The following is a 26,731-nucleotide window of genomic DNA, read 5'->3' on the forward strand; positions in this document are numbered from 1 at the left end:
AGGGTGTCGGCAGATTCCTGAGGAGCGTATGTGTCGACGCTGCGCCCGAAAGACCTGGGACCGTCTCGGTCAAGCTATGCGCGGATGACTGACTGACTGCACTATGCATCTGGGCCTGTAGCCGCCCGTCGACATTGCCGTCATTCATGATTTCTAGTCCGGCGACTAGTCTGATACTTGCCCGTATTGGCGTCGATCTCGCGTCTGTTGACCCGTGCGAGCCATTCGTGTCAGTGTCGCTGAGGGATCCTTTGCCTCCTCGCACTCGTGAAGACGTATTTTTAGAATCGTGAAGAACCCACAGTCGGCCAGTCCGATCGCGCCAGCATCGACCATGCAGACGAAGCTGTGTGGCAGTGCCGTGCTGCGTCGTCTGCTGCCAGCGATAACAAAATGGTGTATTACCAGCGTATTACCCAACATGCATAAGACAGTGCACGCATGCAGCCATGGAGGAAGAAAAGCTTAGGAGAGGCCCTGACGTCACTTTTTTTGAAGCCGGTGCGGCAGCGCCGCGACCGGACGCTGCAACGTCTCTCCTCCTCCTTTAACCTTTCTCCGCGACGCTCACGTACCTAGGGCGCCTAGGGCCCTTAGCAACGCTGTTGTTAGTGGCCCGAGTTTTCATAGCAACGCGTCACCGTTGCTAATGGCCCGACTTGGCTAACCGTAAATTTTGACGTCACTTCCGCCACACTTTCTCCAATGCATTGGGAATGGCAAGGGCCTCTCCTAAGTTGTTTCCTTCCTCCATGCATACAGCCATGGCATACAGCCATAGAGGTCCTCCATGCATACAGTTGTCCAAGCAGCTGCGCGGCGTCATTGCCGATTCCGTGACCTAAATGTTCGGGTCAGCAGACGTACATGCCGATTATGCACCGGGTCCCTTCCTCCATGCGCCGGGTGGATACCATTTCCAGGGCGCTCGGTGAAAGTATAGCGTACTGAAAGTGAAAGCAGTGAAAGCGCCAGAAGCCGCGGCGCTACTGCTTGGGGACATGCAGCGCGCGGAGAGGTGCGCCTGGATTGCATTGCAGTGATTCAGGTAAGGCTGCTTGTCAGGAATATTCCAGGGCTATGAACCATTCGAAGCTGTTCAGCCGCCATGGTAGCCGTACAATAAAATTAATATGTCCCAAATTCTGTGCTTATCATTTTTATACCGCCTACTCAGTCCTGCATAGATTAACCTGTTCTAATAAACTGCCAGTGCTATCCAATAATAAAAACAAAAACGAGTCTATAGAAACCTTTGAAACTGCGACTTCTTGCGGCTAGCGCTTAACAATTTATATGATCTCATTTACTGAGAAATGTTGCGATTGAAATAAAAGGCGTTTCTAGGTCAAATCTAGCTAATATCCTGGGATCTGTCAGTTTACTGATTAGCAGTTTTCATGGGAAGAACGCGAAGCAAGTCTTCCAGCTGTGCAGCTAATCACATGCGGTCACAAGAAATGCTTTATATTACGCATAATACTAAGCACATTTCCGTGAAACTCGAAGGCCGACGTTTTGCGAGTGCGGCTAATACTACATACACGGCTGGACAAAGCATCACCATCATCAGAAATTCATCAACATCATCATTACCGCGAAGAAAGAAGGCATAATAAAAAGGGCTGACGAGCGGCGTCCGTTTCGAACGCAGCAGCACCCGGCGCATACTTCTTGTTAGCCGTTCTCTTCGGCAATATTCCTTGCTAGCGTCGGAAATCGTGCCGTCATGGCGTGGCACGTCATGATGGCGTGCTTGTCGGTGTTTTTTTGCACGGCCACTGCTTTCGAGCAGCCCTTCGCGGCGCCTAGTGCGCCGGGAGAGCGCCAGTACAAAGCCGTGCTGGCCAAGATACCCGAGTACGGCGCCTGTTGGAGCGACGCGGTCTCGAAGCTCGAACGGGGCTGCGACGATCTCAACGAGGAGCTACAGGTCAGTGACCGAGCTCCTCGTTATTGTCACGTTCATGTCAAGCGTTGCAAATATGTCACGCGGGATGACACCACGTGCCCGACTCTGACAGGGTCGCCTAGCGTTGGCGTTTACCAGCTGCTTCCTGACGAAAATGGGGCAAGAACCCTTGCACTGCCCCGAGTCCGAGGCCCTGTCACGTTGCAAGGCCCTGACGCAGTTCCTGGAGCGGCCTCTCGCCACCACCTACTCCCAGTTCTTCACCCACACGCAGGTACAGCAACTGATAATTATAGGAATGAAAGCGCGGTAAACATGAAAGTGTGCACTGACATCTTTGTTGGCCCCCTGCAGCACACGCGGCCGTGCGAGAGAATTTTAATTTGCGTTAGGTCTTCAGCGTAATGCTGCCGAGATGGTGTGGCTCGTTTTTCTCCTTGTTATTACGTTTTTGCTTCTTATAACGAAGCAACCACGTTTTCAAAGTATGTGCAGCTGGTCTGGCTCCTTTCTGTCAGCAAGCACATATTACCACCTGCTGTTATCCTTTGTCATATTGAAAGTATTAGATGTCTTAGTCTGCTTGCATTACTGAGTTGGTGAATTATGCTTGCAAATCCCGGCTACTTTTCGAGGGTCGAAAAGCAAGGCGCACGTGCACTGTGTCAGTGCACGTTGAAGAACCAGAGGTGGTCGAAATTTCCGGAATACTCCACTGTGGTGTCTCACATAGCCTAAGCCACCTTGGGGCGTTAAACCCCATAAACCAACCTATAAACCGAATTTTGCCTACAGATTTGCCAGAGACTTTACTCTTAGTATAAATTTTTGGCAAAATACTATATTCCATTTTTGCTTACATTCTCTAAATGTAATATTTGCGGTGAATGATTTTTTGGTATTTCCGGTTCTGCACTTCTGTGGCTCAATTTATTTTTGTGACTGAAAACTTTGTGTCCTTTTTGGCAGTTAGTTTTTCTGCATTATTTGAAGTTCAGCCACATTTGGTGCTGACTTGCTTTGATTGGAAAAAAAAAAATTCTGCAAACCTGCAAGAAAATGCCTGTGTAGCCCTGTATACATGGACTCAACAGAGTCGGGTCGAGTAAGCCTGTCGAGTAAAAAACCAGTTGTCGGGTTCGTGTATACCCAGTCGGGTCAAGTAAAATAGCCGCGGAGCGGGTCGCGTTAACTCGCTTGCAGGGGGTAAGCTAACTCGCTTGACCCGCTTGTCTAAAAGCATGTAGACTCTGTCGAGTCAGCGAGTCGAGTTATGGCGAACTCTGGAATTAAAAAGCAACCGGAGCGGCGAGGAGCGTCAGCGAAGGTGAATGCTTTTTAGCCCTCATCAACGATAAAAAAGAATGATCGAAGCTCTCAATAGTGAAAGGCAACGGAATCAAATACGAGTAAGAAACTTGCACAATAACTACAAATCTCGACGCTACGCGCCGCTGCGATACTTACTTGCTAGAAAGCGAGTTCATGTAGACACCAATCGGGTTGAGTAATGGTGACCTCGCTTACTCGACACTTACCCGACCCGGTGCTGTCGAGTCCATGTATACAGGGCTTGTCAAGTGTGGCATCTAGCTTTGAGGATCCTGCTCTAAAAACACTGTATGCTTTACATACTGCATGTTGTAATTGTATTAGAGGTGTGCACGGGCCAATATTTTGAGCCCGAGCCTGGCCCGACTCTGACGAGGACTGAGCCCGGCCCGGCCTGTCGTGATATAACTGCAGTTGAAGTTATCATCTTGAAACTTTTTTTTTTATAAGCTTATCAAAGATCTTAAAACGTTGAGTTGTCACATTTGAAATGGCAAATTTGCTGAATATGTAGAGCAAAGCCGGTACATCTTGGCACAAGCCATCGCCACATAATAGGTTATTCAAGTGTCGCAGTGGATGTATTCATTGCAATGAGTCTTTCCTCGCTCATGGAAGACCGGGTGGCATGCATTGAATTGGAGCATTTGCGGTGCTCCTGGATAACTTGACGGTAGCGCTCTGAAGTTTCTTTCAGTGCTAAAACTTGTGGCTGTAATGGCTAACATGTTCTTTGGTAGGAAAGCAAGTTTTCGGTCAGCAGCTTGTTTGCTTCTCCAAAAGTGCACTAGCTCTGAACAAGTGGTTGGTTTTGTGGTCAAGTACTCGGTGAGCTCGCCTGGCTCATCGTGAGCTTTTCACGTGAACTTTTCGCAGAAAGAGAAACAAGAGGAAACTTGCACCGCAGATTTTTTTTTTGCTGTGTCCCGCTTCAAACGAGGCCATGTCAAGGTAGGAGTAAGCCACAACAGACGTTTGATAGGCGACAGCATGGCACGAATTTTGAAATGGTTACCTAAACATCAGCGCCGATAGAGATGCGAAAGTCGAAACTAAATATAGCCCACAAGCGGCCTCTCTGGTCGGTCACTAATGGCTACTAAATGCCCGTTCGCGGTAAGGAGACTGGGAGGAAAGTGGGTCGACTCTAGGAAAGAACTCAGCTCTTGCGTGGGGAAGACGCGGGAAAATGTTGCACCTTCTAAATACTTATCCGGCTATGGTGTGCACTATGGCCATATTCGCACTTTCGCAAAGGTTGCATGGGTTTGTGATTGTGGTGTCTGGCCCGGCCCGCCCGAGACAAATGTATATTGGCCTGGGCCCGGCCCAAGCCAGAGGAAGAAGGCTCCTGAGCGGCCTGGCCCGTAGGCCGGGCTGGGTACGGGCTTTTGGGGCCAGCCTCTGCCTGCGCACAGCTCTAAATTGTACTACTTTGCTGCAGGCTTTTGAAATAAAACTGTTCCATATCTTTTTAATGGGGTAACGGATCGTGTAATGATGACCTTTATGGCTGCCTTCCAGAGCATATGCCCTTTTTTTGACAAACACAACTTTAATGTGATTGAACACATTGTTTGAGGTTAGTGCATAAATATTCCCCATTAGGTGCACAGATGCCTAATATCAGTTGCTGCATGATTTCTTCTTTCGGGTGATGCATTACGCATTAAAATACAGTTACAGCATGCGATATTTGCTGACATGCTAAATAACTTTCTTCTGCATACTTGGGATTTTGTACCCCTTGAAAGCGTCGTTTCTGCATTCATCACCATCATCATCAGCCTGACTATACCCACTGCAGGGCGAAGGCCTCTCCCATATTTCTCCACTTAGCCCGGTTCTGTGCTAGCTGCATCCACTTGAACCCTGCGAACTTCTTAACCTCATCCACCCACCTAACTTTCTGCCGCCCCCTGCTACGCTTTCCTTCCCTTGGAATCCAGTTTGTTACCCTCAGCGACCATCGGTTATCCTCTCTTCGCACTACATGTCCTGCCCATGTCCATTTCTTCTTCTTAATTTCTACTAGAATGTCGGTAACTTGAGTTATTTCTCTGACCCACTCTGCACGCTTTCTATCTCTTAATGTTACCCCTACCATTTTTCGTTCCATAGCCCTCTGGGTTGTCCTCAACTTAAGTAGAACTCTCTTGGTTAGCCTCCACGTTTCAGCCCCATAGGTGAGTACAGGCAAGATGCAACTGTTGTATACTTTCCTCTTGAGCGATACCGGTAAGCTGCTAGTCATAATCTGTGAGTGCTTGCCAAATTCGCTCCATCCCAATCTTATTCTTCTTGTTATTTCCTTTTCATGGTCCGGATCTGCGGTTACTACCTGTCCTAAGTAGACATATTCGCCTATTACTTCCAGTACTTCGCTACCTAATGTAATCTGCTGTTCCTTTCCGAGGCTGTTGAACATTACCTTAGTCTTCTGCATATTGATTTTCAAGCCTACCTTTCTACTGTTCCTGTCTAGGTCACCAATCATTATTTTCAGTTCATCCCCCGAGTTGCTTAGCAAGGCAATGTCATCAGCAAATCGCAGATTACTGAGGTATTCTCCATCTACCCTTATCCCTAACTGCTCCCATTCCAAGTCTCTGAATACTTCCTCTAAGCAAGCTGTGAATAGTACTGGGGAGATTGTGTCTCCTTGCCTAACACCTTTCTTTATGGGAATTTTGTTACTTATGCAGAACTATGGTTGCTGTGCAGCCACTGTATATATCTTCCAGCACTTTCACGTACGGCTCGTCTACCCCCTGATTTCGCAACGCCTGCATCACCACCGAGGTTGCAACTGAGTCAAATGCTTTTTCGTAATCAATGAATGCTATGTATAAGGGCTGGTTATATTCCGAGCATTTTTCTATCACCTGATTGATGGTATGGATATGATTGATAGTAGAGTACAGTTTCCGAAAACCTGCTTGATCCTTTGCTTGATTGCAGTCTAAGGTTGTCCCAATTCTATTAGCGATTACCTTAGTAAATACCTTATACGTAACAGACAGTAAGCTGATTGGTCTAAGTTTTAAGGTCCTTAGAGTCCCCTTTCTTATGGATGAGGATAATGTTTGCATTCTTCCATGGTTCCGGTACCGTCGATGACACCAGGCACTGCGTATACAGGGTGGCCAGCTTTTCTAACACGATATCCCCCCCGTCCTTCAGCAAATCTGTAGTTATCTGATCCTCTCCAGCTGATTTCCCCCTTTTCATAGTTTCTAATGCTTTCTTGACCTCATCCTTCGTAACTGGTGGAACGTCTGACTTTTTCCCTACCGCCAATCTTCTTACGGTCCTGACTACTTTGGCTACTGTAGAGATCTGTATAGAACTCCTCGGCTACTTTGACTGTCTTGTCCATATTCGTGATGATGTTGCCCTCCTTGTCCCTTATCGCATACATCTGGTTTTTGCCTATGCCCAATTTCTTCTTTACCGTTTTAAGGCTTCCCCTGTTCTTTACAGCATGCTCAATTTTCTCCATGTTATACTTCCTTATATCGGCCACCTTGCGCTTATTGATTAGCTTTGATATCTCGGCCAATTCAATCTGGTCTGTTGGATTGGAAGCTTTCATGCTCTGGCGTTTCTTAATCAAATCTTTCGTCTCCTTAGGCAGCTTACCGGTATGCTCTCTAGCTATCCTACCGCCTACTTCTACCGCACATTCAGTAATGATATCTCTGAAATTATTGTTCATTGCTTCTAGGGTAATGTCGCCATCCTCCTTTAGAGCTGAATATCTATTCTGTAGCGAGATCCTGAACTCTTCTGCCCTCCCCCTAACCGCTAATTCGTTGATGGGTTTCTTTCTTACTAATTTGTTGCGTTCCTTCTTCAGATTTAGGCTAATTCGGGACCTCGCCATCCTGTGGTCACTGCATCGCACTTTCCTGATTACCTCTACATCTTGCATAATGGCAGGGGTTGAACACATTATGAAGTCAATTTCATTTTTAGTCTCCCCGTTAGGACTTTTCCATGTCCATTTCCGGTTCTTCCGTTTGCTGAAGAAGGTATTCATAATTCTTAAGTTATTGCGCTCTGCAAACTCAACTAGTAACTCCCCTCTGCTATTCCTAGAACCAATGCCACATTCACCTACTGCCTGGTCTCCTGCCTGCTTTTTCCCTACCTTGGCATTGAAGTCACCGATTAGCACAGTGTACTGCGTTTTTACTCTTTGCATTGCCGATTCTACATCTTCGTAGAGGCTTTCAACTGCCTGGTCATCATAACTACATGTAGGTGCATAGGCCTGTACAACCTTCAGTTTATATCTCTTATTAAGCCTAATAACGATGCCTGCCACCCTCTCATTAATACTATTAAATTCATCTATATTACCCGCTATATACTTATTGACAAGGAAACCTACTCCTAGTTGTCGCCTCTCTGGTAAACCTTGATAACACAGTACATGGCCATCCTTCAGTACAGTATATGCCTCTTTCGGCCTCCTAACCTCACTAAGCCCTATGATATCCCATTTCATACCCTCTAGTTCCTCTAACAGCACTGCTAAACTAGCTTCACTAGCTAGGGTTCTTGCGTTAAACGTTGCCAGGGTCAGTTTTCAAATGCGGCCTGTCCAGCGGAGCCAGGTATTCTTAGCACCACCCCCTGCTGCGTCACAGGTCTGACCGCCGCCGTGGTCAGTTGTTCCGCAGCCGCTGGTGACTGAGGGCCGGGGTTTTATGGAGCTTATCATAGGAGGTTGCGGCCAATTACTGCACCAGGGTGGCCAACTGCTGTTCTGGTGAGGGAGTGCGTTGCTGGAGGTCGCGCCCCAAACCTGTTTATGCAATTCCATCGACACGCGGATTTTCTTTTTTTTCTTCTTTTTTTTTTTTAAATCCAGTGGAGAATTGCGCGGCACCGGGATTTGAGCCCCGGTCCTCTTGCATGCTAGGCGGATGTTCTACCGCTACGCCACCGCTGCACTCTGCATTTATTTAAAGGTATACTGAATAAAAAAATTGCCGCCGAGATTTCCAGCGCAGATAGTAGCTATTGCATTGGAAGTGACCAAAACAATCCACTTTATGAACAGAAATGAGCGGAAAGTAAGTATTTTAAAGAATATTTCTCAAATCGCCGCACCTAGCTGGCTTCTATGAAAGACAAAACCGGATACCGCGTCACAACACCCCCATCGCGGCCGGTTGCACCTGTTGTTTTCCTTTCCCCCGTGGCACTCTCAAAGCGCAGGGGCAGATGTGCATTTTTTTTTTTTTTTTTGCTGCTCATGTTCTTGCACACAATTTACAGTTCCCTCCCTGCGCGCAAACAATTGCCTGCAATACGTGCCCTCCTTGCGCGTCTCCTTCGACCTCCCTCATGTTAAGCATTCCACGCTTCGCATCATTGTTCACGGCGCGACGCGGGGGAACCGACACTGCGTGTAGATGGTCAACCAACTTCAGGTGCGGGGGCGGCGGCGGGATTGCGGGGCCATGACGTTGCTGAGCGAAGTTGTGACGTCACACCCGCCGGCTAACAGTCGGGAACGTGCTGCCTCTGACCCGGCAGCCGCTCAAAAAATGTCAAAAATACAGCCATCCGCTCAAAACTAACCCGAATTATGTGTCTGTACGAGTGTAATCTTGTCTTAAGAATGCAATTGTGGGGCTTTCTCAATATTCTTGGATATTAGTTTAGTATACCTTTAAGCTCCGGTTCGGAGCTATGAAAACATTTTCTATACCTGAGCAGCGTGCTTTCCCTGTGCATATCTAACGTGATGCTCTCACATGTGTTGTAAATATACCACAGTGCTTCTCAAGTTAAAATTGCTCCTTGGGGTGGCATTCCAGTCTCTGCCTTTGTGCTGTGTTACGTTTAAGGGTATGCAGCATAATATGGTGTTGTGTTGATTGTACATATTAGTTTCTATTTACCCTTAACATACATACTGCAGGGATGGATCCCAGACGAAAAGCTGCAGTTAAGAAGCTTAAGTGTCCGGGGCCCTACGAACAAAATATACCCGTGGGAGAAGAAACACAAGTGATGCATAGACAGCGTGATATTTCGCACACAAGCTCTCTCTCTTTCTCTTTATGTGTGTTAGAAGTGTTAGAATCTCTTTAAGAGGTCAGCAGATACACAGGTGAACTGCCAAAGCAACATAAAAGTCAATAAAAAGAATACTGGACAGTACATAAAACCTGATCATCTACGAGAAATTTGAAACTATTGAGAAACTATGTATTGCATTTAGGCCATCTCTACAAACGACTCTATTCTCGCCGCAGGAGAGTGCGATTTCAGCCGCACAGTGACAGAAGGGCACGCTGCTCCCGTCGCGGCTGCGGCTGACTTCCAAACAATTGGTCACATGCTGCACTGTTGCAGCGATCGTTGCGAATGAGGCGGCCGCCAGCTAATGGAATTCAGCCTGATATGACTTGTACGTAGTTGCGTACAAGACGAAAAAGTTAAAAATGTCTATTTTGTATAAAGTAGAATGAAAGGAAGAAGATGGTTTGCACGGTATGAAGAAGAACTGAACAAGGGTAAATGGGGTATGCCTCAGTTCGCAGATGAGCCAACGTTTCGACAAGTCCACTTGTCGAAACGTTGGCTCATCTGCGAACTGAGGCGTACCCCATTTACCCTTGTTCAGTTCTTCATATTTTGTATAAAGGGCTTTATATTCCGATAAAAAAACATATATTAGACACATTTAATCTTGCGTGTGTTCTACCTTTATTGTTGGTAAAATATGATGGTGCTGCTGCTCATGCCGTACTGAGAGAAATCGTTGGCGCCTCAAGCATGTGAAAGAGGTGTTGCGATCAACGACACTTCAACTGGGCAGAAATTTTTCGCTAGTGTCGCACCATGTGAAACGGCCTTATTTGAGGAACTGAAGTTGATGAGTAGTAAAAAAAAAAAAAGTACGGTGTTTACACAACAAATGGGCAGGGTTCTCTGATAACAATGGGTGGTATGGCGTATTTGTCATTTACAGGTATGGCGTATTTGTCATTTACAGCCATCAATGTTTGGTTGATAGTACTGTTTTTTGTTTCTTGTCTATCTCTCTGTACACAGGGAAGCTTCTTGAAGGATTCAAGAAATTGTATGTACCACTTGCTAAAGACCGAGGTCAAATAGAGGCTAGCACTATTTCTGAGCTTGGGGTTGCTTCACCAAATCTGACAACTGTAGAAAATGGCTGTGTGCTGTGTGGTCCACTTTAATGGCTGAAATTATTCGAAGGTCCTCCACTATGATAGCGTCTCTCTAGTCTTTCTCCATCCCTTCCCTGACAGTGTGGTGGTGTCCAGGTAGAGTGTGCATTTGCTTTCCCAACAACTTAATATTTTGCCCACTTCATTGTATAATGAGCGGATCCTTGTACATAGGATGTGATTTATGAAGTTTTACATTCTTTTTTTAAGAGTGTGGTGCCGCATTGTATTTATCTTTTTTAATTTTGACCGCAGATTGCCTGCACAAGCTCTTGTCCCTTGTGTAATGCCTGTGTGCCCTTCAGGAATCAACATATATATATATATTATGCTGAGGCATGCAAAGGGAAAAAAAATAGAAATCAATAGAAAATAGAAATAGAAATAGAATTGGGTTCTTTTCAGGGAAAAGATCTGCGAGTTGGTCGACTTATACGTCCCGTTAGTGCGTGTGAACAACGATAAGTCTAATCCTTGGTTTAACAAATCCCTCAGAAGGCTTAGAAATAAAAAGAAACGATTATACATGAAAGCTTCGTCTACTTGTAATCAGTCCGATTGGAAGAATTACAAGGAGTGTGTCAAATCATACTGTGCTGCCATACGTGACTCGAAAGTTAAATACTTTTCTTACGATCTCCCCGCTTTGCTAAAATCCACGCCTAAAAAGTTCTGCAGGTGATTGCGCCACAGAGGGATGGCAATCGCATTTCTTTACGTAGGGACGCTCACGTGCCTGTTTCTGATGAAGAATGCCCGTCTGAGTTCAACAAATTCTTTTCATCTGTCTTCACGAAGGAAGATCATTCCAGCGTACCATTTGTCCCCGAATTCGACTGGCCGTATATGGAACCCATTACTATAACAGTTGAAGGCATATCTCTTCTAACCGACAATCTGAACCTTTCTACTTCGTCTGGCGTTGACAATATCAACTCGAAGGTACTGAAGAATTTAAAGCCCATTTGCAGCGAAATATTGTGCCGCATATTCCAGCAATCATTACAGACAGGTCAACTCCCTGCTGAGTGGAAAATGGCAAAAATAATTCCAGTTTTTAAAAGCGGTGATAGAAGTTCTCCTGACAGTTACAGACCCATTTCGCTCACATGCATATGCTGTAAACTACTCGAGCACATTGTTTCTTCTAACGTCCGCCGTCATCTTGAGTCTAATAACTTTTTCTTTCCTAATCAGCACGGCTTTAGAAAAGGTTATTCGTGTGACACTCAGCTGCTCGAGCTAACAACTGATCTTAATTTTAATATGGATAAAAATGAACAAACAGACTGCATATTTCTTGATTTTTCGAAGGCATTTGACCGAGTAGCCCATTGTCGTCTAATCTCCAAATTGTCAGCACTTCGTCTTGATTCCCTCACTTTATCATGGCTTCGAAACTTTCTTTTTCTTCGCGAACAGTTTACCTTCGTTAATAATTACTCCTCGTCATCTTCTTCTGTTACTTCGGGTGTTCCTCAAGGCAGCGTTCTCGGTCCTTTGTTCTTCCTTATTTATATTAATGATCTCCCAACTAATACATCGTCCACTGTCCGTATGTTTGCTGATGATTGTATAATTTACCGAGAAATAAAATCGACTAATGACCATCACCTTCTTCAGCAGGATCTTAATAATATTGCTAGGTGGTGTGAAAACTGGCTCATGACGCTTAACCCCTCCAAATGTAAAATGATGACTTTCAGCCGTAAACGTTCTCAATCCAAGTTCTGTTACTTCTTAAATAATGTGCCTCTGTCTGAGACACCGTCGTACAAGTACCTGGGCATTCTTTTAACACCGAACCTATCCTGGAACGAACATATCACTTCCATCTGTGCTAAAGCATCTCGCTCTCTTGGTTATCTCCGCCGTAACCTTAAAAAAGCGCCCGCTCATGTCCGAAAATTAGCTTACATAACCTATGTACGCTCCCAGCTTGAATTTGCGTCTTCGATATGGTCACCACACCAGAACTATCTGAACATAAAATTAGAATCGATACAAAACAGAGCTGCCAGATTTATTTCCAACAACTATATCCGCCAATCTAGTGTGTCTGAAATGAAAAAAGAACATGTTCTCCCGCCTCTAGAAAATCGCCGCCAAGTTTCGCTTCTGTGCTTGTTACACAAGTATGTGTATACGGATAGGCCTTTGCCGCTGCCACTAAGCAATCCACTGCGCACGTCTAGACGCTTGCACAATCATCTTAGTTTTTCTCGCATCTTTGGCCGTACGAAAGCTTTCAACTCATCTGCACTTCCTCGCGCCATTTCACTCTGGAATGATCTTCCTGATTCAATTGCATCGATAAATAGTCCTGCTTCATTCCGTGAGAAAGTGTTAAGTTTGTATTGCTAGTTCAATTGACCTATGTTATACTATTATCATGTTGCCTTTCTTTTTAAATGTTTTCTCTCATATTTTTATATGCATCTGTATGTACTCTATTCTGTAGCGACCATGTATAATTACGTTGGGAATTCTTTTATGTTTGAAATTATGTAATACCTAGTGTCTGCTCCTTGTTTACAGCCATTAACCTTGATATTGTAACCCCCCTTACACAATGCCCTTCGGGGCCTGTAAGGTACAATAAATAAATAAATAAATAAACAGGTGGAATGAAAACAGGTGCTACTACGCAGGCATGACCCCCCCGCGGTATGTGTTGTGCAGGTGATTTGCGCGTTTCTTCGGAGCCGCCAGTGGCAAGCAGAAGCGGCGCGCACCATCTCGGAACTGGGGGCATCCAGCATGCGGGCTACGGCTGAATTGCAACGTGCGGCCAAGGTGCAGGAGCAGCTTTCCCAGCAGCAGCTTGTCATGCAAGAGCGTGGAGAGCTTCTTGAGCAGAAGTTGGCCAGCGCCTACTCCATGCTCCAGGAGCACCGTCAGCTGCTGGACATGGGCCTGAGCCGTTTGTCCAATGTGCAGGTGCGTGCGGGTTGGCTTAGACAAGGGCAGTGTGCTTTGCTGGCCAGTTTTGGTCGTGTAAGTTTTCCCCCAAAGCACCTGCGTAGGGAAAGTTCCGTGTACTACCAGTCCGTTCCAGAGGCACTAGCATAGACTAGAAGGCTTCTTGTAAGGTGCATTTGTGCCATGAAAGAATGCTTTACTTCCATTTTTGAAATACAGAAGCATACCCCATTATCATCATTATCATTATCATCTGGTCTCATACCTCATGACTGGCGTGTTGCCAAAGTAATACCGATCTTCAAAACCGGTGATCGTTCTTCTCCGCTTAATTATCGCTCTATCTCACTAACGAATACTTTCTGCAAACTTCTTGAACACGTCATTCACAGTCGAATTTTTAAGTACCTGGAAAACAATAACATAATTTTCAAAAACCAGCACGGTTTTCGCAAGGGCTTCTCTTGTGACACACAACTCGCCAGATTCGTTCATGATTTGCATTCATCCATTGATGCTGGTGGTCAAATTGATGCCGTTTTTCTCGATTTTTCAAAAGTTTTCGACCGTGTTCCTCATCATAGGCTTATACTCAGACTAACTCAGTTGAATATTCACCCTACTGTTGTTACTTGGATTGCGGACTTCCTCAGCGCTAGACTTCTGTTCACCTCCATTAATAACTACAACTCCGCTCACTCTAAAGTCACTTCTGGGGTACCACAGGGGAGCGTCCTTGGCCCACTCTTTTTTTTAATATATATTAATGATCTACCCAACTCTGTGTCTTCTCGAATTAGGCTCTTTGCCAATGACTGCGTAATATACCGAAATATTTCTTCTTCTATCACTGACCAACAATGTTTGCAAACTGACCTTGATGCAGTAACCGCATGGTGCACAGCTTGGCTTATGCCACTTAATACTTCCAAAACTAAGCTTTTGTCTTTCACTCGCAGCGCTCGCATTCCCACAACTTATTTTCTAAATAACAACTCTGTCGAACTTGCTACTACCTACAAGTACCTTGGAGTTCATCTGCAATCTGACTTAACATGGCACAACCACATTAATATAACTTTAGCATCCGCCAACCGCTCACTCGACCTTCTACCAACCGCTCACTTGACCTTCTAAAGCACAACCTCAGACAGGCTCCTCCCCACCTGAAGAAACTAGCGTTCCTCACGCTCATTCGTCTGAAGATTGAATATGCATCAGCCATCTGGGATCCTGAACAAGCCTGTCTCATAGCTAACATTGAGTCCTTGCAGAACCGTGCTGCGTATTTTATTTATTCTGACTACTCACATACTACTAGTGTCACTGTCCTAAAAAATTGCGCCGAATTAGAAGACTTGTCTTTCTGCCGCAAACTATCACAGCTAGCACTTTTCCATAAACTGTATCACCATACATCGCTCCACCACGATTTTTTCCTATCACTATCAGCCTTCTTTTCACGGCTCGACCATCCGCACAAAGTTAAGCGCATCGCGTGTCGTTCATCTGCATTTGCGAAGTCATTCATACCACGCACTATCATGGAGTGGAGCAATCTACCAGCACACATAGCCATTGAATCCAATGCCTCCACATTTCACGATCTCATTCACAGCGATGTTGACGTTTGAAATGTACCTTTTTTGGCAATACGTACACGCTGTTAGTATGTTCACTTCTCTTATGCCTTATTGTTTTCTTAAACCTATACTTTGTATTCGATTGCTTTCTATAGCCTGTTTCTTTATCCTGTGGTGCTTAATTATTTTCTCATGTTATATTTAGCCTGTTTATTGTTCATTTGCTTTTTAATAATGTTCCTGTCACATGTTTTTTACACGGTTTTTTTACATGGTTGTCTAAACGGTTTGGGATTTTGTCAGGTGCTTTGCTTTGTACACACTGTCAGGGTTGTCAGCCAGAATTGTCAGAGCAGCCCTTTTCACAGTGCAAGCGGTAGCCTTTTGTGTCAATTCTAGATGTTTGCACAACTTCGCTTTTGACAGTTTGGAAGGGCCGCAAATTTGTGGGAATGACTCACTAAACCGTTGCTGTTGGCCGTCAACTCTTGTGGTGGTTCGTGTATTGTGGCTTGAGGGACTTCAAATGTCTCGTCAAATAATGGTGGGTTGTTGCAGGCATTCTTTGCGGAGCAGTTTTCAACTCTGCATTCGCTGGCCTACTACACTGTGGCTGCCGCTGTGTCCCTGCTGATGACCACCTCTACACGGACGGCAGCCGCCCGCCCCTGGCTGCTCTTGCTGTTCCTGGCAAACGTGGCCGCTGAGCGGATGCTCTTCAGGTGGACCCCGGACGATGCCTGGGACAGTGCTGCGCCATTGGCGGAAGACGTGAGTTTGTTGGCTGGGTGCTCAATTGCGCGACTCTGGCTGTTGCCCTAATACCCAGCGCTCTAACCTCTGGCAGTTATGTTTAGAACTTTGCGGAGATGCAAAAGCTAATTCACACGCAGTTAATACTCATTTATAACGAACTTTAGTGCAGCAAAATATTCAGAAAAAAGTGTTTTCGTAACTTCGTGTTCGTATAACACCATGTGTTTTTAGTTGGGGTGTGCGAATATTCAAAGTTTAGAATACGAATTGAATACATATGTTATTGAATTTGTGCAGTTAGAGCTTATTAATTCAAACCTCAATCATTCGAATTTTTGGATAATTCAAACTACTCTACTTCATCTGGCTGAGCTCTATAGAGGTTTGTGTATAAGAAAAAGCTTACTAATTCTAGCTCAGCGGTTCAGCTAGGGATAATTTGAATTGCGCGCTGCTGCGTCTGGGCGGCCTGGGGCTCAGCACATAGCCAAAGAATAGGCCAAAGAACCGACGAACGTCACACAACACAGAGAAAAAGCCAGGCAACTAGGCCTGCTAAGCCACTGGATCTTAAACCACAGCTATGCGGTGGCGCTAGGAGTTGGCGCTAGATGTGGCGATGATATCTACTGCCCACGGGACATACACACAGAAATGGCGGTTTCTGTTTCACGCGAGAGTTGCGGCGCTGTTAATTTTAGCTGAATTCGTTATAGTACTGATGTTCCTTGATAATAGCGGAAAAAATAAATTATGTTCTTTATTCTTAAATATGCATTTATTGAAATTCGTAGTACAGAAATATTTTTACATTGAAAATATTGGAAATCAGTTGGGGATTTAAAAAATATTCGTTAATTTGAAAAATTTGACTGTAATGTTAAGTTTCGTCTTGTTACCGCAAGTTTGTCGTCCTTCGTCTCTGTGTGTGTGAACTGCAAGTTGCCCGCCAAGTCGACAAGCACCTTGAGGAGGCGCAGAAAAATTGATAAGGAAGATAGCGAATCTGATCTTAGTGCCTTATTTTTTTTTTTAATTCTCAGTGGCATAAGTTGGCGACGGAATCAATATACGAGGCGGTCGTTAGACCAGTAAATACAGTGAATTTACTGTAATGCAAATGGTTCTTGTCATTTTTTTTTTTTTCAAGGCCATTCCATAATCGTCTTTTTTTCACGAGGCTGCTTTGCGCATTTGCATTTTGTTGAAAAGCCCAGCTGCATATGTGCAATTTTTGGCCTCCATGATCAGAGCAGCCTGAGCAGATCTCTGAGGCCATGCGTAGTTCATATTTGTGACAGCCTATGTGACAGATGGTGGTAGTTGTAACGTACACGCGTCGCCACTTCACAGGTGGCTGTCTCTCTGAAGGAGGCTTTCATCCGGTAGCAGACGAATTTTCAGCCGATCTCCAGAGGGCACTACATTTTTGAAAAAGTCAGATCGAACATTGGATAATTCAGAACTTTTTTCTGGTCCAGTGAAGTGCGAATTAACGGGCTTTCATTGTATTTGTATTTAAAAAACTGATGTTTGGTATTTCTGAATAATTTGAAAATTGCCGAATACATAGAAAATTGACTGTAGTTTCACTGGACCGTGCGCTTCACCGCAATGCTTCATTGTGGGGAGTGAAGCATGCATATGAAGGGGGGCCGATAGCATGTGCAAAGCGCTGCACTTGACAAACTGGGAAAAAAGACTTCTCATCTCACATGCAGACATCCATCGTACAGGTGTTCACCGTAAAAAATTGCTATGGTGCAAATGGTTTTTGGCAGTTAAGGCCTATTTGATAGTTCAAGCTAGTATCATTTAATTTGGACATTTTTTTTATGGTCCCTTGAAGGACGAATTAGCGACAGTTTACTGTGTTCAGCAGCGATATGACAGCTCCATCCAGTTTCATGCAGGTCATTCCTGTGCAAAGAACTGGTTATTTATTAAATTCTGTATAAAATTTATACTGCATATTTCAGTACGGTATACACTTCTGTGACCAATTTTATTAGCAGATACTATGTGAATTTTGAAATAAGCAAACTGATCGGTGTTTATAATCTTTATTTGCTTTTCTCTCAGATTCTATATTGGAGGTATTTATTTCTCATATGGTAATGTGGTTAGGGCACTCGACTGCTGTGCCAAATGATGTGGCATCAAATCCTGGTCTCGGTGGCTGTGTTTTGATGGAGGCTAAAAGCAAGGCACCCGTGTGATGTCTGTGCACGTTAAAGAACCCCAGACAGCCAAAATATCCCCGCTATGGCGTCTCTCATAGCCAGAGTCACCTTGGGACGTTAAACCCCACAAAACAAACAAACCAACCGTGCTTGAAACGAAGCCGAGGAAGAAATTCTACTGCGAGCTCAAACAGTTACAAGTGAGGGGGAGGGGCATGACAGCGTCGTCAGTTTACTTTAAAAAAAATTGTTTGTATGAACATTTCAAGAACTTTGCATGACTTTTTGTTCCATTTGTTCTAACCAAAAGCTTTGCCGGATTAAGGTTGGAAGCATTTCTTGGCTGTGTATGAACGAGGACAGAAGCTTGGGGACCAGTAGGAGCAGCCTTGGCATTTGGCTCCTAACCGCAAGTTTGCGGGTTGAAATACTTGGCACATTTCGGTGAAGGCAAAATGTAAAAATACCGACACCCATGGGCTGTGTAAGATGTCTCTGTTTGCATGTTAGTGGAATGTGAGTGGCTATAATGAAATCTGTGTGTTGTTGGTGTCTGATTTCAGAGCCCTCTAGGGGTGCGCATTGGACTATGCCGCCGGCTGGTATGCCTGGTGGCACTGGTTGTCTACCTCTACAAGCTCTACACCTTCCGCGACCTGCTTGTGGTGAACAACGAGCTGCTGATTGGCCTACAGACTGACCTGCGCACTTTGCATAACACCCACATTGGGCAGCAGTCACCTGCTGGCGGCCGTGAGTCTTTGGTCTTGGACGGTCTGTCTTCTGATCATTATGCTCTGGCCATTGTAGTTTCCCCTGCCTCGCACAGTCCTCGCAGATTTCTCAAGGGGGACAGGGAGGAGTCTGCTCAGTGTTTGGTTTTGAGAACTGGTGGTTTGAATTTGTTTCCTTCCATTTGATCTGAATTCGTTACGGATTCTGCGATTACCAGCTTCAGTGTGGCCTGACTTCGGAGGTTTACGAGCAAAGAAATGCTGCACTTGACGTTGCATCTTCTGGTGCCAGCATTTTTTTTTTTTTTTGCTCATGCAACCGTACCTTGCTATGAGAGTAGGTATAGCAAATTAGTGGATAAAAAGAGCAAAGTTGGTCATTATGTTTTTATTTCTCTGGGTGTTCTACCTGTATAATAAGTTGAAAAATTCATTTAATAGCTTGATTGGTTATAATAAAGCAGTTTTTTGTATTCCCATAGCTCAAAATATGTAAAGGAACAGATGCAAAAGATGCAGCATATAGAAAATTGATCTAGAGAGTGATCCACTTGTGCATGCCCCCCCCCCCCCCCGCCCCCCTTTCTCCTCTACCCACACACCCACACTTGGAGAGCGGATGTTACTTCCGAGCAAATGCAGTACTGAGTTTTTTTCTTGATTTTTGCCTGTCAAAGTCCACCCTCGCATTATAATTGAATACTGCGATTCGATTGGTTTAAAGCAGCGCCGGGTGCAGCCATATTGAATCGGTCACCACTCGGTTTCAGTTTCCGCAGTTTTACGATGTTATGTTGGCAACATGGTTATCAGGGATCGTCCGTGAGGACGAGAGTCAAAAGGAAGACTCTGTTTCTGAGAACTTAGTTTCTGACAAGGACAACAAATGAGCGTTTTTGATGAGACTGCAAGTTCCATAATGTCTGTGAAAGGTACTATTTCAAGCGCTTATCTCATGTTAAATTGTGGCTTTATTTTTTCCCATTCGGCAGTATGCGAAGTCTCCTCTCACGTTACATTCGAATAAATATGAGCCGATTGCTGCATTCTGCCAGATTTACAATTTGAATGCGCAGAGGCCCCTTATGTGCACACTGTTATATGTGCAGCATGGTTACAGTGTGTGTATATTTACTTGCGCAATGAACCCACCCCTCGGACTTTTGTTGTTGAGAATTTACCTCTGAAAAAGGGTGGTTCTGGCCGTCTACAGCACAGACCTTGGCATCGTGCCAATGTGCAGGTGACTTCAGTGCATGTTTACCTGTTAACGAGAGCTCCTGCAGTGGATGCGTGCTCTGCTACGGTATTTGCTCGAATCTAAGCCGGCCGCGATTGCAAGCCGACCCCCCAAAACTCACGAACCAGTAGGGGGGGGACTTAGATTGCAAGCCGACAGAAAGAAACCACCCAGAACAAGAAAGACATTTATTCAAATGAAGGCCGACTGATCACGCGTCGTCGTCTTCCTCGCTGGAGGCTTCCTTATCACTGTCTTCATCCCACAGCACGCTGTCCTCGGTACCATCCAGCGCGTTTGAAATGCAGCATTTACGGAATGCCCGCACGATCATTTCCACAGGAATATCTTCCCACGCTGCTGCAACCCATTTGATCACTTGACTGAGCGATGCACGTTTAAATGCGACCTGTCGGAGTGAGCTCGTGATCTTGTTCAGTCAGCCAATCAGTGTAGGACTTGCGCATTCTAGATTTAAAGGGGGACGCGACCTTTGAAAACCCAGGGATGGAAGTGCTGCGCCATTCTGTGCCAATCTGACCTGCTGCGCCTAAACGGCAATTTACGCGATAGGTGCCCATTGCAAGTATAAAACGCCAAATTTAGCAGCGTGTTATTTTCAGCTGAGCAACACTGGGCGCTCGCTGCAAAAAGTACGCAACGTAGACATGCGTAGACATAGCCGTAGCCACATCCACGAAGCTTGGTTCATCCATAGGTTCGTGGTGCGTCACGTGCGTGTCCCAAGATTGCTCTCTGCGCGGCTTTTTCACGAAAGTCTGGTGGCATGAGTAAAAGTAAGTACTTATAACTATCATCTAGTGATATAACTTGAGCGTGTTGCTAGTATAATTCAATTAACCAGGACAGCAGCTTGTGCATGTTGGTTATTCATTTGTGACGGAACAGCGCGTCTGTCCAGTTCCTTTGTTCTGGGCTGTTCAGTCACAAATATACCGTAGATACTCGTGAAAGGGTCGGGCCCACAATTTGACGGCCAGTAATACGTTAAAAAAAAAACAAGAAAACAAAAGCTGTTGCATGTGTGCACAATTTTGGCCGCCAAAAATCGCGACGGCCACGAACGCATCACCCTGCGCGCCAGACTCTGCTTGGAACCGCGGATACTGAGCCTCGGCAATGCTAACTCGGCTTGTGTGCTCGGCGTTCACACCTTTGTCGCCACATAAAAAAAATGGACCCGTAATCAGGGCTGCGTTGCAGTCGCCAAATTTCAATGAAAAATGCCGGGCCCGTCTATAAGCCGGACCCGGGATCACAGAAAAAAGTACGGCCCTTACACGAGTGTCTACGGTAACTCAAGCACAGCCGGTATTCCGGACTTACCTCGCATGACAAGCTCTATTTATTGTGCAAATAGGAAGATAAGTTAAGCTCCTCCACCACCACAGTTCCTGTTGTCTTAGCCTCATAAATTTTCGGAATTTCAAAATCCATAGGTTGGCAATATGCATGTTGTGCGTTGATCACTTTGCGTTTAAACTCCGTTTGTTTCGGAAGATTAAACTGACACTTGCTGCTGGTCTTGTTTGAAGCTGTTTTTTGACATTTTGGCTTTATTTCTTTTTTAGAGCGGTGCACCAAGCTGAACACCGATGTGTTTACGAAAAAGGATGGCAATGGAGATACAATATTGCTCTGGTGTCGGCCAACTTCCAAGGACAGCGATGCTTTTTGCACGCTTTGCTGCACCACTGTGCATTGTGGCTAACATGGCACTGCAGCTATATACCGTCATGCAAGTTCTCAGAATCACGTAGCGCAAGCGAAAAGACATCGCAATGAACAAGGTGTCCTCACCAAAAGTGCAATGATTCAAAGCACACTGGATTTACACAGTGCGACTGGGGTGTCATTTCAAGAAAAGGTCACAAGGGCAGAAACTCTTTTTGCCCTCTCTGCGGTAGCAAACAACCTCCCATACACCTATGGAGACGTAGCAACCATGATGTACCCTCACATGTTTCCGGATTCAGAAACTGCAAAAAGCTTCCAGTATGGACGCAAGAAACTTTCATACATTATTTCTGATGGCCTGGGGCCATATTTCAAGGCAAAAGTAGTTCAAGAGCTTGACATGCCTGACGCATTTTACAGCATTATGACTGATGAGAGCCCAGTCACTGAGGCCAAGGTGCAGCAGCTGGACGTGCTTGTCCGGTATTACTGTGCAAACACTGAAAATGTTGTAGTGGAGCATCTCCAGTCTTTTCATTTGGGCCATGCGACTGCTGATGAGCCCTTTTCCTGCATTGAGGATGCCCTCTGTGATGTTCGTAAGAAGAATATGATATGTTTTTACAGCGATGGCCCTAACGTAATGAAAAGTCTTAAGCGAAGGCTAAAGGCGGAAGTGAGCCCCAACATGGTCGACATCGGTGAATTTTTACAGCGATGGCCCTAACGTAATGAAAAGTCTTAAGCGAAGGCTAAAGGCGGAAGTGAGCCCCAACATGGTCGACATCGGTGAATGCGGCCTCCACAAAGTTCACAATGCTTTTGCTGCTGGGCTGGATATGTTCTGCGTGGAAGTGGAGTCTCTTGTAACTGATGTCCACTACTATTTCAAGTTTGCCATAACGCATGCGGACATGAAGAAGCTGCTGAATGAGCTGGGACTACCCCAACTAGAATTTTTGCGGCACGTGAACAGCAGATGGCTGACGTTGCTTCCTAGTATTGAGCGAGTGCTAAAGTCATATGATGCCCTCACGGCATTCTTCTCCAAAGCTGGACAGCCAAGATGTTCGTCATCTGTGAGGCATGGTCGCCTGTCTTCTGCGTTTTCTGACAAAACACTGCGAACGAAGTTGTTCTTTCTTCAAAACGCTGCTCAGCTATTTGACAGGTTCCAAACACTCTTCCAAAGCAAGGACCCTCTCCTACATGTTTTCTATGATGAGATGTTAGTTCTTGTGAAGCAGGTCCTTGGGATGTTCCTACGCCAAGAGTCATTTGCAAGTGCTACTGGTTTGCAACTGAAGGAACTTAACGTAGAGTGCTCTGCAAATTGGAAGGCAAAACCTGAGATTGGCCTGGACACAGAGCAGTCTATGGCACTGTGGAATCCTACTGAGAAGAAATCGTTTTACATAAAGGCAAGAGCATTTTACATAGCTTGTGCAAAGTACCTGATCTCGAGGCTGCCACTGGACAACAAGCTGTTGTTTCATTTAAGATTTTTAAACCCAAACACAGGAGGGAATTCATTCATACAGTCACTGCGCTATGTGGCTAATGCACTGCCTCAGGTCATTCCACCCAATGATGTGTCATCTCTCACTGACGAGTGGAACTCTTTCATGTGCGAAACCAGTGACTGGGAATTGTCGCCTAATGTTGTCACCCATTGGGCAAGTGTGTTTGCGCTACAGACACCTGCTTGTCAGCCTAAATACCCAAGGATTATTACGCTTGTGAAAGCAGTGCTTTCACTACCTCATGGCAACGCTGACGGTGAACGAGGCTTCAGCGAGAACAAACAAGCAGTCCACTATCGAAGTAATTTGTCCATAACAAGCATTTCCAGCCTTCGTCAAACCAAGGCCTTCATGAAGCGGTACATTGGAGATGCTACAAAGGTGCCTCTGACCAGGGACATTTTAAGGAGCGTTGAAAAATCCTACAGGGGGTATCGGGAGCGAACAGAAGCAGAAAAGACGGCAACGTCCCAAAAGCGAAAGCTTGAGGAGGAGGAGCAAACTGAAGTCTCTCAACGAAAAAAGTTGATGGATGAGAAGTCCAGCCTGCAGCAACGACTGTCATCCCTCAAATCTCTACTCGCGAGTGCACAAGAGCTTATACACAAAGGTGTGGCCATGAAGGACATGGACAAGGTAGAGAGTGGAAATATTCTGTTGGGTGATGTGAACTCTAAACTGCCCTCGGTGCTAGAACGAATCAAAGCTGTTGACTCGGCTCTTGAGTCTATGAAGGCTAAGTGATTCTTTAAGATGACCTTTGTGTTCAAACTTCATTACGCGGCTCTATTTGTATTTTATATGGCAGTAATGGGTTCTAGTCCACCTTGCTTCTAGTCACTACAGTTACATTCAATAGTAAACCACTTCAAATCAATGCACCTTAATTGCCTCGGCAAATGGTGTATTCATGTTTTTAATGTTTAGCGGCAAGGTCTTCATATTTTGTGTGGCAGTAACTAGTTCTAGTCCACCTTGTTTCTAGTCACTCCAGGTACCACCCGTGGTTCTTTTTGCACTGTTTACTTTTATACATTCCATAGTAAACCAGTTCAAATTAATTACCTAGTTCTAGTCCACTTCATTTTAGTCACTACAGTTACCACCTGTGATTCTTTTTGCACTTATGTTTACTCTTATACATTCAATAGTAAACCAGTTCAAATCTGTTTACCTTAATTGCCTCGGCAAATGCTGTATTCATGTTTTTAATGCTTAGCGTCAAGGCCTTCATATTTTGTATGACTCGTTCTAGTCCACCTTGCTTGTAGTCACTACAGTTGCTACTCATGTTTCTTTTTGCACTTATGTTTATTCTTATCCAATAGTAAACCAAAGGGTCAGAGAAATAACTCAAGTTACCGACATTCTAGTGGAAATTAAGAAGAAATGGACATGGGCGGGACATGTAGTGCGAAGAGAGGATAACCGATGGTCGCTTAGGGTAACAAACTGGATTCCAAGGGAAGGAAAGCGTAGCAGGGGGCGGCAAAAAGTTAGGTGGGCGGATGAGATTAAGAAGTTCGCAGGGTTCAAGTGGATGCAGCTAGCACAGAACGGGGTTATTTGGAGAAATATGGAAGGGGCCTTCGCCCTGCAGTGCGTATAGTCAGGCTGATGATGATGATGACTGCATTTTAACGGATATTACGAACTTCGTGACGCCAAGCACTACCTCACTTTAATAGCAAGAGGCAGGCTTCGTTGCACTACAAGTGTGTTGTGCGGTGCAGCAAACATTCAGGACTACCTCGCCGGCGCTGACAGCGCCGCAGATGCCACGACGGCATTGAGAGTTGACAGCCAAAGAAATCCATGTCCTCCGAGATCACCTTCGTGCGCGTGTTTGTGCACGCGAAGGTGATCTCTGAGGCCATGAGAAATCGTTCGCATCTGGCAATCGCTGACAGCGCCGCTTCAGCAACGGCGGTAGTGGCGCGATCGAATGTTGCTTTTGCCGTTTTGGTTTTTGCATCTTTCGCATTTTTTGGTTTTAGTGTTAGCAGCGGTGTCACTGCGTGGCCGACGCTGCGTCGGTCGTCGTGTCGAGTGTGGTGCGCGGGTGTGCGTAGCGCTGTGATGATGGTGAAGATGAAAAAAAGAGCAGCACTGACGTTAAAGACCAAGCTCGAGATAAAATCGGGGCCTTCAAGGCAGTTTACAAGAGGAGACTGATTGACACTCTTCTCGTGAAGCTTCGTATGAAGCAGGACTTGAAGATCGACTTGCTGGGAGCATTAAAGCGACATGGGACAGCGCGAAAGGCGAAACGATTGCCAACGGCTTTCGTCGCGCAGGTTTTGTTCTAGCAAAGGCCCGCGCATCAAGTGACGATGGGGATGATCCCGACGAAGCAGAAGCAGAGCTCCGCGAGCTCGATGAGGCATGGAATAATTTTTCTCGTTTTGTTGGTGACATGCCCGCAACAATGACTGTAGCGGATTTTTTAGGCGACGACATCGCGGCGACCACGGCTGTACTGATGGACACCGAAATCGCTGTGGAAGTTTCTGAACATCCCGCAGACGAAGCTCAGGCTGACCCTGCAGACGATGAGAACATTCAGACTTCACAAGAAGCGCTTGCTGCATTGGATGTACTGCGCCGCCATTGCAGTGCTATTGAGAGCATTGGGTTTGCCCTTGTTGAGTGTTTGCAAACTGTGGAACAGGGCTTGATACGGAACGCAATGAACACAAAAAAGCAGGCCGTGATAACGCAGTTCTTTGTGCGTAAATAAATGGACGTGACCCAAATAGGCACCTTCCGAGCTGCTGTGCCTTCTTTGATTGAATTTTGCTGCTCTTGCACGTATTTGCTACGAAATTTTATATTGCGAATTATGGATAGAGCGAACTATTTTCCGATTTTTCAGCTGTTCGTTATGACGAGGTTTCAGTGTATATGCTTATTTAAAGGAACCCTACTCCTAGTTCTTATATCTCCGGTAAACCTCGATGACAATTCATGCCTGCTCTTCAGTGCAGTATATGCCTCATTTGACCTCCTAACCTCACCAAGGCATATCATACCCCCCATATTATGCCCACTAGTTCCTCTAACAGTACTGCTAAACTAGCCTCACTAGCTAGGGTTCCAGCATTAAATGTTGCAAGGGTCAGTTTTTAATGGTGGCCAGACATTCTTGGCACCCTTCGTTGCATTACAGGTCTGGCCATCACCTTGTTCACTTGTTCCCGGAGGTGGGCACTGGCATCAGATTGCACCTCAAACCTGTTTGTGCAATTCCATCGACACGTGGCGCGGATTATTATATTTTTTTTGTCTGATGGAGAATTATGTGCCACCGGGATTCGAACCACGGTCCTCCTGCATGTGAGGTAGATGTTCTACCTTTGCACCACCGTTGCATTCAGCTAAAACTAATGCATCAATAGAATATTTTTGCGGGCGAGTTGTTTCATTGCAGATCAAAATTTAAACTGCGCGAAAAAACGGGACAATATGCGAAGGTGTTGTCTTGTTTGTGTTCCTTCGCCTATTGTCCCGTTTTTTCGCGCAGTTTACATTTTGATCTGTAATGCATCAGTGTGTGTTGGTGGGCGAGTTGGTGACTTGTCATGGTAGATTTTCTCCTACCATGACTAAAAGTAATGCTTTGCCTATAGCG

At 45.4% G+C, this 26,731-nt stretch overlaps 2 protein-coding genes across 3 annotated transcripts in view; both read left to right on the forward strand.

Annotated features, from left to right (window-relative positions):
* The first annotated feature begins 1,596 nt into the window (after positions 1–1,596).
* The window catches only part of LOC146190155 (uncharacterized), a 35,755-nt gene continuing 10,620 nt past the window's right edge, over positions 1,597–26,731 (forward strand). Inside the window, exons 1-5 of one of the 2 annotated variants that reach the window (XM_084604884.1) lie at positions 1,597–1,933; positions 2,025–2,186; positions 13,144–13,401; positions 15,525–15,737; positions 18,469–18,658. In XM_084604884.1, coding sequence (XP_084461010.1) covers positions 1,730–1,933; positions 2,025–2,186; positions 13,144–13,401; positions 15,525–15,737; positions 18,469–18,658 — 1,027 coding nt within the window. In that variant the 5' untranslated portion in view covers positions 1,597–1,729. The remainder of the gene's footprint in view (positions 1,934–2,024; positions 2,187–13,143; positions 13,402–15,524; positions 15,738–18,468; positions 18,659–26,731) is intronic. The other variant, XM_084604883.1, reaches the window with a different exon arrangement.
* LOC146190156 (uncharacterized) lies at positions 22,306–26,570 on the forward strand. Its single transcript, XM_084604886.1, has one exon. The coding sequence runs from the start codon at positions 22,309–22,311 to the stop codon at positions 23,842–23,844; it is 1,536 nt and encodes a 511-aa protein (XP_084461012.1). The 5' UTR covers positions 22,306–22,308; the 3' UTR covers positions 23,845–26,570.

The sequence above is a fragment of the Amblyomma maculatum genome, chromosome 5 (assembly GCF_055883805.1).
Source record: "Amblyomma maculatum isolate TAMU_Amacu chromosome 5, ASM5588380v1, whole genome shotgun sequence".
Classification (NCBI taxonomy): Eukaryota; Metazoa; Arthropoda; class Arachnida; order Ixodida; family Ixodidae; genus Amblyomma; species Amblyomma maculatum.

Excerpts from the sequence above, each read along its gene's own strand:
- LOC146190156 (XM_084604886.1), top strand. The coding sequence starts at position 22,309 with ATGAAAAGTCTTAAGCGAAGGCTAAAGGCGGAAGTGAGCCCCAACATG.